The sequence below is a fragment of the Fundulus heteroclitus genome, chromosome 4, assembly GCF_011125445.2.
Source record: "Fundulus heteroclitus isolate FHET01 chromosome 4, MU-UCD_Fhet_4.1, whole genome shotgun sequence".
Lineage (NCBI taxonomy): Eukaryota > Metazoa > Chordata > Actinopteri > Cyprinodontiformes > Fundulidae > Fundulus > Fundulus heteroclitus.
In genome coordinates this window covers 4,696,656-4,706,468 of record NC_046364.1, presented here as the reverse complement: position 1 = coordinate 4,706,468, position 9,813 = coordinate 4,696,656, and the positions used below count along the sequence as shown (strand labels likewise).

General features: G+C 39.3%; 1 protein-coding gene across 1 annotated transcript; it reads right to left on the bottom strand.

The window, feature by feature from the left end:
* Nucleotides 1-216: 216 nt before the first annotated feature.
* On the bottom strand, nucleotides 217-9,332 carry atp6v0d1 (ATPase H+ transporting V0 subunit d1). Its single transcript, XM_036135918.1, has 8 exons — nucleotides 9,129-9,332; nucleotides 7,130-7,301; nucleotides 6,633-6,811; nucleotides 6,447-6,526; nucleotides 6,238-6,315; nucleotides 5,963-6,139; nucleotides 5,379-5,456; nucleotides 217-1,290 (listed from the first exon to the last, which is right to left on the bottom strand). The coding sequence occupies exons 1-8, from the start codon at nucleotides 9,253-9,255 to the stop codon at nucleotides 1,129-1,131; spliced, it is 1,053 nt and encodes a 350-aa protein (XP_035991811.1). The 5' UTR covers nucleotides 9,256-9,332; the 3' UTR covers nucleotides 217-1,128.
* Nucleotides 9,333-9,813: the final 481 nt, after the last annotated feature.

Genomic DNA, 9,813 nt, shown 5'->3' with positions numbered 1-9,813 from the left:
CTTTGCCTCCCGAGTATGATCTGCATGTGGGCCAAACCCGTCAAAATCATGACACATCATCAACATAAAAATGTTTGAAAAAGTCGGATTTTAACCTGGTGTTAAACATGATTGATTTGAATATATCATCAGCTCTGGTTTGACAGCTTAAAACATTTTCAGTGAACATCCTGAGTCCTGACCGCATGAATCTGGCAGCTGAATGATTCCAAGCCGTTTCACTTCTTCAGACCACAGCTGTTCAGTCTGTTTATTGTCACATTTACAATGCACATTTCACAACATATCCAAACATTAATAAATCAACTTTTATACAGCATTAGAACACAAAATCATTTCTTTAAATATCTATATATATCTTGTAAAGTTTAAACATTTTTTATACCCACAAGACGGTTTAATCCAGAAACACAGGAGGGAGGAGTGACAGCGACGACTTAAGCTACAGCTCAGCTCTTATTTTAATATTTCACAATCTATTTGAACAGTTAATCAGACTCATTCGTGTCACTCATTATTTCTGTTAGGGAAAGACAGTAATTACCAGACATGCGAACATACAGAAAATAAATAAGAACTCCGACATCTCGACAGAGTAAAGGAATGCTTCCATGTACATCTGCTTTGAGCTGAATAAGGATTCAGATTTGTATATAATGTTTTCTTTTTCTTTTTTATAATGTTATAAGATGTAAGGTGAAAACTTTCAGTTAAAGCCATCTTGTCATTGGTTAACTAGAAGAAAGAGAAATCAAAAGCTTCCCCAAGCTCAAGTGTGCCAGTTTGATCCTGGTTTTAATAAATTGCAAATATCAGCTTGAGTTTATTTGACCAGATGGAGGATCAGGAGGACATGGCGTGCCGTCTGGAGCACCCGGAGCTCGGAAAAGTCTAAACAATCACACGAGTGTTTGAAAGTCAAATAGGTTCAAAACAGGGACCGAATCCCTCTGCCGAACAACACTCAGGTGATTCCTTAAAGCACAGAATTCACCACATAGAAAACCGACTGAGAGCCAATTCTGGATCCAGGTTTTAGGTTCTTTACCACCAGACAATGACTAGAGACAAGAGACCGCATGAAATGATAGAGGGAAGAAGGTGGGAAGAGCGGGTGGATCGACAAGCTCAGAATATTGGAATGTAGTTGTCGATTTTGGCGCGGTGTCGCTGGGCGATGCACTCTGCGATCCACACGATGTTCCTGCACTCCTGCTCCTTCAGCTTGACGTAAGCGTAGAAGACACTGAAGTGGAACTGGTTGAGGAAGGCCAGCTTGTTCAGTTTCACCTGCAAGCATCAAAGACGACAAAAAGGAGGAAATGGTGATCAGGTAGGAGACAGCAAAACAAACATTTTAAAACAGTGACTGTGTACCAGATAGAACTTATTTTGCATATTCAAAACAATGAAAAAGAAAAATCCACATAATCCGTCAGAATCAGAGGCTCGAACTCAAGAGGTCATCGCCATTTGACTAAACTAAATTAGACTCAACTCAGAGAGAGCTAAAAGGCCCCATTCACTTCACCTCTGCCTGCTGCTTCAACCAGTTAGTGTCAAAGCGTCAAATGTTGTTGGAAAAACCTAAACAGCTGCTTACCAGTGTTAAGGTCCACCACAGTGTTAAGTTTGAAAACCTCTAAAACTAATCCCCAACATTACGGTTTGAAGTCCTTTTCACGAGCTCCTACAAAAACTAAGTCATTTTCTGTTTAGAAACAGGGCTGCAAATTAAAAAAAAAATGTAAATAAAAAATAAAGTTGTCAAAACATTTAAAAATGTATAAGCATTACTGCGTCTCAACATCTCGCTCAGTGGTGGACAGTTTAAATCATATGCAGTTCCCTAAGGAGGCTCCAGGGGGCAGCATAGCGTCCGTTCTCCAGTGAGCAAAGAGCACCTGTCATTGACTGCAGCTCCAAGCAGTAATTATGGTTCAAAGAGCACAGAGTCGGTAAAAGACTGATAGAGCCAATAAGCTCAGAAAAACAAGTTGCTACTTTGGTTACATAATATTAGATAATAAATAATTTTTGCTTCAAATAAAGAAGTTTATGTTGACCAGATTGTAACTCAATCATTTAATTGCCAATGTTGTCGATATGAACAGCGACTCAAGGAGAGAAGCTGTAAAACTGGGGTGTCAATGCGGTTTGGTTCAACCTCACCCTTGTTCTAGTGCGCCTAGCTGTAATTGGGAATAACAATGCAACTAATGCAAAAACACAATCAAATAAACCAGCAGCCCATTTCAGGCCGTTTCAGCACAAGCTGCATTTTATGCAAATACTACATGCTACATTTGTCCTTGAACATGTTTTTCCTCAAAGAAAAATAAGACAAACTTATAGAATAAACATCCTTGGAAGAGTCAAACTGGGTGTTAGATATTTTTTATTTCTTCTGAGGGTTTTACATTTTTGATGGTGTCCTTTAGGGATGTTTGTGTCTCGTTTTTCTGTAAGCATTTTTAATTTGGGTCTGTCTCTTATCATTCTGAGTGTCCAAAATTGAATTATGGATGAACAAAAATAAAGACTCTTGATTCTTGAAAAGTTGGTTTAGAACCCTGCTCCTCTCTACCATACAGTACCTTCACTCAAACTTTGTCAGCAAGTTAAAACTTAATTAGCTGTCTGATGGTTAATTATTACCATCAGAATTAAATTGTATTCCGATTGAGAGGCCTGGTGATCAGTGTCCATCTAACACTTGTTCCGATTAACTCATGAACTTACAGCGCCTGCATGTGGAGGATGGGGCCGCAGCGCTGTGCAGCACGGAAAATTTTGGGATAATCATCATTTACTCCTGTTCTCTCAACAACAGGAGTTCTCCACCATCTCAGAACCTGCTGCGGGTCCATTCTGTGTGTTCATAACAGTCAGAACCAACACACCACCGGGTTTATTGTTTTTTTCCCAAAGAAAAAAGTACAAAACTTCTGTGGTTGTTTTATGGAAACTCAACTCTGCTATAGTCAGAGTTTCTACTTTGGATAAAGCTCAGTGCGAGTAAACGCACGTCACGATCAGATAATCTGATTTTGAGCCCATAATAAACGGTGAATTCAGAATAATCCAAACATGTAAACAAGCTCCTGTCACTAACCAGCTAACAGCCGCATTAGACGAGCCATCAGGCTGACGTTCAGGTTCAGTTATAGTCGGGCTTCGGGGCGCCGCGCAGGACTCCGCTCACAGCCCGCGAGCCGAGCGCTGTTGGTGTTTTCCTCACTTTGAAACGGAACAACCGTCAGATATTGTAACGACTTACCCTGTTATTGAGCTCCTATCACCCTCACTAATGACTCCGTGTTTTTTCAGGTCCTCTGTAAAAGTGAAGCTCTCGTGACGTGTGACGGAGTAGCCTTCACGAGCCGGGACTTAGTTATGAGTCCGTGTCAGCATCCGTCATCGTGGGTGCACACGCGGTGTTCCTGCTTCAGTTAGCATTCATTCTAACCTTTTATTTTCAGCTTCAAACATTTTCCCAGTTCTATTTTCAAGCAGGGGGTTGTTTCCGGACTGTGGTGTGCCGGGAGGGAGTCACATGATGTCATCAGAAGTACAGAGTGTTTTCTGTTAAATTGAGTATTGTATTTTTGATTACAAGTTTATTTTCTCCCATTATTTTGTATACTTTAAAAATTTGAGTTAGAAGTAATTGCTTGTTTTTTTTGTTTGCTTGTTTGGACTTCCTGTGGGGCGAGCCTGTGGCTTTAAAAGCAGGGATCTGCTCCACGGGGAGGCAGTCTGTGGCTAGACTCCTGAGAAGTCACACTGACGGTGATTGACTGTTGCATGAAAGGTACTGTTTTTGTCTAATTTTAACCTGCCTTGGATGTCCTTGTATATATTCTGCATCTGCCATATTTTGTTCACCTGAAAAAAAAAAGGTGAATAAATTTCACTAAAGTGTTCTCCGGCCTCGGCCAGTCATTTATGTTTGACCAAGCATAGTAGAACCCCGCCACATTCCGTGTCAAATCTCACATGTTACTTATGTTTAGGTTTTGTGAACTGCGACATGCTCCCCAACTTTTGAGGACTTGGTTCCATCCGTGTTCTCTGTGTTGTCATTTGAAGAACGTACTACAAAAAAAAAGCAACATTTGAAAATGCCGTCTCTGCTCTGCCTTGTTCACATCACTGTGCAGCCAGTCAGCATTGACTGGCGCCTGCAGGTGAGGTAAGCGGCTCTGCGACATTGCGAGTGACGCATTAATCGTGGGACACAACATATTGATATATATATGTATAAAATGTTCACAAAAGCAAGAACAAATGTAAAACAACATTGTATTTCTTTTGTTGAAGTTGATGTATGTAACAAATTAGATCAGGAGCTAAAAGATTGTATAACATTAACAAGGTTTAAAAACATATTTAAGAATAATGTGATTAAAAATTATGAATCATGTAATGCAATTAAGAGTAGTAAGATATTGGGTGCATTACATTTTTTTCAAAATATTATTGTAGAATAATAATTTTCCTAAAATCATATGTTGGTATGTATTATAAAAAGGTAGCCATGTTTTTTTCTTTAACCTTTTGCTTTTTAGTCCAATGTAAATTGGCTTTGGAGGGTGGGTATTGTAAGCTTATTGCTTCTGTCCATTCCACCCTATTTCAGACTGTTTTAATTTCTGTTACATGGACATATACGTCATTTATTATATACTTGTGTGTCTGAAATAAATACCTACTAAATGGTCAATCGATGACAAAATTCATTTCCAACGCTTTTAATAATAAATTGTTGTTGCAGCCCTATCCATAAGCCTCAGCTTTACTTGTTTTGGGACTTTGTAGACGCGTGACAACAAGTGAAACCCTACAGCAGAAAGCTCAGAAACCAAAAAACAATGTTGATCTCAGAGCCGATGCAAGATTTAACTCAAACGCAACATTCAAGAGTCAAAGAAACTAAACAAAATAGTAACTGTTCTAATTGATATAACATTTTTCCAGCTACGGTTTACTATTTTGCTATTAATTCCCTGGAAAATGTGACTATTTGTGGGGTTTAAATGGCGAAAATAAACATGAATACACTTTCCTAATTATCTTGTTATTTCTGCTCAAAAACAATCTCGTTTGAGAAACACTTCTGGATACTGGATAAAAAGATTTTTTATTATTACTTTGGAATCAAATCAAATATTACAAAACGTGATCAACCTGGGAGAGCAAGGCACTAAATTTAACCAAAACTGGACATCAGACTGTTTACTGGTAAAAGAAATTCACACACTGTCGACTTCTGTCACCTTTTTCTTGCGAAAATCTGTCCCATGACTATGATTCAGGAACGATGATCTGTTCTTAGAGCGAGGCCATTTCTGTAAAACGGACGAACAATGACTCACCTCATGCTCAAAGAAGCGGTCCTCCAGGGTTTTATCTCCTGGGTTGCTCCCGGCGCCTTCGAACAGCAGCTTGTATTCCTGAAAACAAGAAGAAAAAAAATTAGAAACAAGCTTTCATCGTAATATGTTGATAATCAACTCATAAAAAGTAAGAACCACCAAAATGCCAGAAAGACATGCAGCAAAGAGGAAAACCACTGAGAACAAGGTCAAGTACAAAGATTTGTTGGTTGATGCAAAAATATTATTACATATTAAAATAAATGTTGAAATAGGGGTGTAAATAGACGGGACGTGAAACAGCGCCCCCTGGTGAACCTTCTCTGCAACACATTAGTTGTCGATACTGATTTGGAATGTTTGATATGAATGAATTCAGATCTTATGCTTTGTTTTTATAGAAAAAACAAGTTTCACAGCCACTAAAACAAACTGTTTACCTTAAAGCCATTTTTTACCAATAAGAAATATTGTATATTAATAACTTTCCCCTGCTGTAAAAAAAACAAAAAAAACAACGGACAGTGAAGCTCCTTGAAGATTTAAGCAGGTGACAGTATTACATTACAGGTTTTAGGACTTACAGGATAATAATCAGCGACAGCCTTGACCTGCTCGTAGTCATCGGCACGAGCCAGTTGGGCCAGACCTTCCGGATAAAGCTTGCCGCAGTGAGGGAAGAGCTTGGCTCGGTCTTCTTTGGACAACTCTGTACCGAATGAGTTGATGGTGATGATGAAAGCTCTTCTGTCAGCCTCAAACTGCAGCAGAAACAGCAACAAATATAAAATGTAACACGTTCAGCTCCAAAATTTCCAAATATCATCTGTACTTTATTCTGCTTGCAATTTGAACTCACCTCTAGGATTGGACACATGGTGTCCGCGGTCGTTCCTCCCAGGTTAGAACAGAACTTATAGAAAGCCTCCAGGTAAGCCTGCAAACACAGAAACTTGTTTCAGGAACTGAAATGGAGACAGGTGTCTTGTTGTCTATTCATACAGCTTAAGTTTTAGTCCCTAATTGTAAGTGCATAATAAATAAAGCATAATTTTCAACAGGCTTTACCTTGTAAAGTGTGTTACGAATAATTTCAATGTTCATTTCATCCAAGTCCTGCTCAGATATACAATCCTGGAAGAACGCAGCTGAACAAACAACAAAAAAAGAAACAAAAGTTCTAAATGATGAGTTTCTACACGAGAGATTACTCAGCACCCCCTCCAGTCAGTGAGTTCATGTGGCCTTACATACCCAGAGGTGTATCCACCAGGATGGCGTTGTAGAGCTCAGCGGGGGTTTGAGCAATGTTGACCGCCTCCATCTGCTCAAAGCTGCCCAGTGGATGACACTTTGGTACGAGCTCAGAAATGGCCCTCTGGTGCAGGGTGCCCGTGATCAGCAGGATGACATTATCAATCATATAGCTGTACCTACACAACCCAAGAACCAGAACTTTAGAAATGTGTTTTTTATGGGTTTAGATTAGCACCAAAACAAATGTCTTTAGAGAGTGCAGAGAAATACCCTTTTAAAATGTTGCACATTTGCATAAAAATGCTTTATAATCTCTTTGGTTCTTTTTGCAAAGCTAATTGGTGCTAGAAAGAAAATATAGATTTTGAATCGGTAAATACTTCCTGTCTGTTGAAGCTCTGATTTAAACATTATGGATGAACTGTGCCTGTAACTGAAAAACAAGAAGCCAGGTAGATGTCAGAACTGATCCTCAATCGCAGATCTCCACTCACGTGATAAAATCCATGAAGCTGGCCAGAGGTTCGTACGACTGGTTCCTCATGTGGCGGAACTCCACCACCATCTTCTCCTTCAGCTTGTCGTCGATGACCGACACAGTGAGCGGCGATGCCTCGTTAGCGAGGAAGCTGCCATAGTCTGTGCTCTGCAGATGGAGCTTCAGGTCTGCAGGACAAAACGCAAGGATTACCCTGGGTGGCATAAGAATGTGCTTCTAAGAAACATTTTAATTCATTAGATCATGTTAATTCAAAATTAGTCACAGCAAAACTCCAAAAAGACGCTCCGATAAACCCCAAAAAAACAAAGTGATTTGTTAAAGTTGTCTTTTGACTGTCATATTCTTTATTTCACAAGGTTCCTTCGTAAACGTTAAGCTTAATTTGCTTAAAAAAAAAATATGGTGCTTTTTTTATCACGTTTGTTATTGCAACTTTCTACATTCCAGTAAAATATGTCCGCTACATTTATCCCATCCCTTAGGGAGCGGTGGACTGCATTCTGGGGCTGAGGGTCTTGCTCAGGGACCCAGAGTGGCAGTCTGTGGGATTTGACCCAGGGAACTTGCAGTCTTTCCCAGGATGCAGGTGCTCTGCTCTCAGTACTAGGCCACCCCTCCCCTCATGGAGGAAAAAAACAAACAAAAAACATGGCAACCAAAATAATGCATGTGGGCAACACAGAAACTGTTACTACAGAATCTGTAGTAAACAGCATGAAATTAAAAATTACATTATCAAAGACAACAAATGTCAAGATGAACCTAAATTTAAGGTTTCTGGTAGTAATAACCATCAATAAATTGTAAAACAGGCAGCAGAAATGCAACTATTAGTATCAACAGTCATGTGGGGTTCAATGATGGTCACCATAGCTGGAGATCATGCTTAAAGAAAAAAAGAACTGCACATGCTCCAAAGCATTGAGAAGATTAGCTCTAGCATCTGCACTTGTTACATCAATTCATCAATGTATTGTTTTTACCATGGCAATGATCCCAAGACACTACAAATACTCCAAATCCACAGCTGGACAAAAAAAAAAAAAAGAATGCAGTATTAATGGTCTTTGAGCAAACTTTGAAGACCAAGGTAGAGGGTAAGGGATCATCTGAACAATTAAAATTTTACATTTTTCCATACAAACTGTTTTAAGGGTCTGATTGCAAAGTAACATCTCTAGACATCAGAAGCAAACAAAACCTGGTGCAACGCGCACAATATCAGGTTAAGTGTGAATATTAGTATCTAGGACATCTCCACACATTCTTAAAGGCTTTTATGATTATTTCAGCTGAGCATAACTTGCTCTTTATGAGCTTTGCTTTAACAAATCAAAAGGCACATCGTGTAACCCACAATTCTGAACTATCAAGTTTGTGTTTAATTCACACTGAAAAAAAAAAGGTATTCATGATATAGCATATATTTGTTATTTCACATAACTGTGTTTGGATGGAATGAAATTAGCAAAGCTGCAGGGGTTATGAATAAAAAAGAAAATTAAAGCAGACATTTGAGTTTAACACTGTTAATAAGGGCTGGATTTAAGAACACTAAATATGACTGAACGTAAACTTTTCACATGTAGATCGATTTATAAACCCTAATGTGATAAAATGCAATGGTGGCAGTGAATAAAACAACCTTTAGACAAACCTGATTTGAAAAAGAGGCTGCCTTACTTCCTCTAAAAAGCCCAACAGTTGATAATCGGGGGAACATTTTCCTGTCGAATATAACCGCTAGCTACTAGCTAACTACTACAAATGCTAGGCTAGCATCGTTGAACCAGAACCTCTACAATTGTTTGATATTTTCTGCACAAATTACTGTTCTGTGCTTCATGACTAATAAACATAACAAAAACAAGAAAAATAGTCTTTGCAAGCGCAGTTAAAAGCTCCTCAACCCAAGCTAAGCTAGCCTATAGCGCCGAGAATGACAGCTGGCGTTAGCTTTCAGCCGTTAGCTTCAGTCTACTTTAGCTCACCTTCCAGAGTCTCACATTGAACCAGGTTTAAGTAATCGGCCTGCGACAGTATTCCAGCCTTGAACCCCCTGACCAGCCCCTCCAGGTAGCCGTTATCGACGTTAAAGTACAGCTCGGAGAAAGGCATCCTGGCCGACCGTCAGATCGTCTCTGCCGCTGGGAAACCGTCGGTCCTGCTGAGAGCTAGCGTCAGCTGACCGACCCACGTGACCGTCACCTGATGCGTCACCTGCCTGTGTGTAATTTGGAGTAAGGAGGTAGCAGTGCAGACGATCACTCAAAAATCCATCTAATATGCTCACATATTAATTTTATTTTTTGTAAAACAAATAAAAATAAAATAAAGACTGATTTAAAACTGAAGATTCAAGATGATCTTACTCAACACGAGAACGCAGAAGTAAAACAAATATAGGCAAAAGTCACAATGGCCAGTAGGTGGGAGTGATGTTCTCAGTGCTGGTGGTCATCATTTCGTGTCTTTTCCAATTGCTGTTCGCCAATGATGGCCAAATGAACAATGATCACTTGAGGTTTAGTTCATTTGACCAAATGACCATCAGTCAACACTTTTTTTGGTAATTTGCTAAAATAAAGAGGAAGCTGCGAAAACTCTTTGAGTGTACACTTTTTATCAATTGGATTTTTAACACTTATTCTTAATATGTAATATGTTATTGTAACA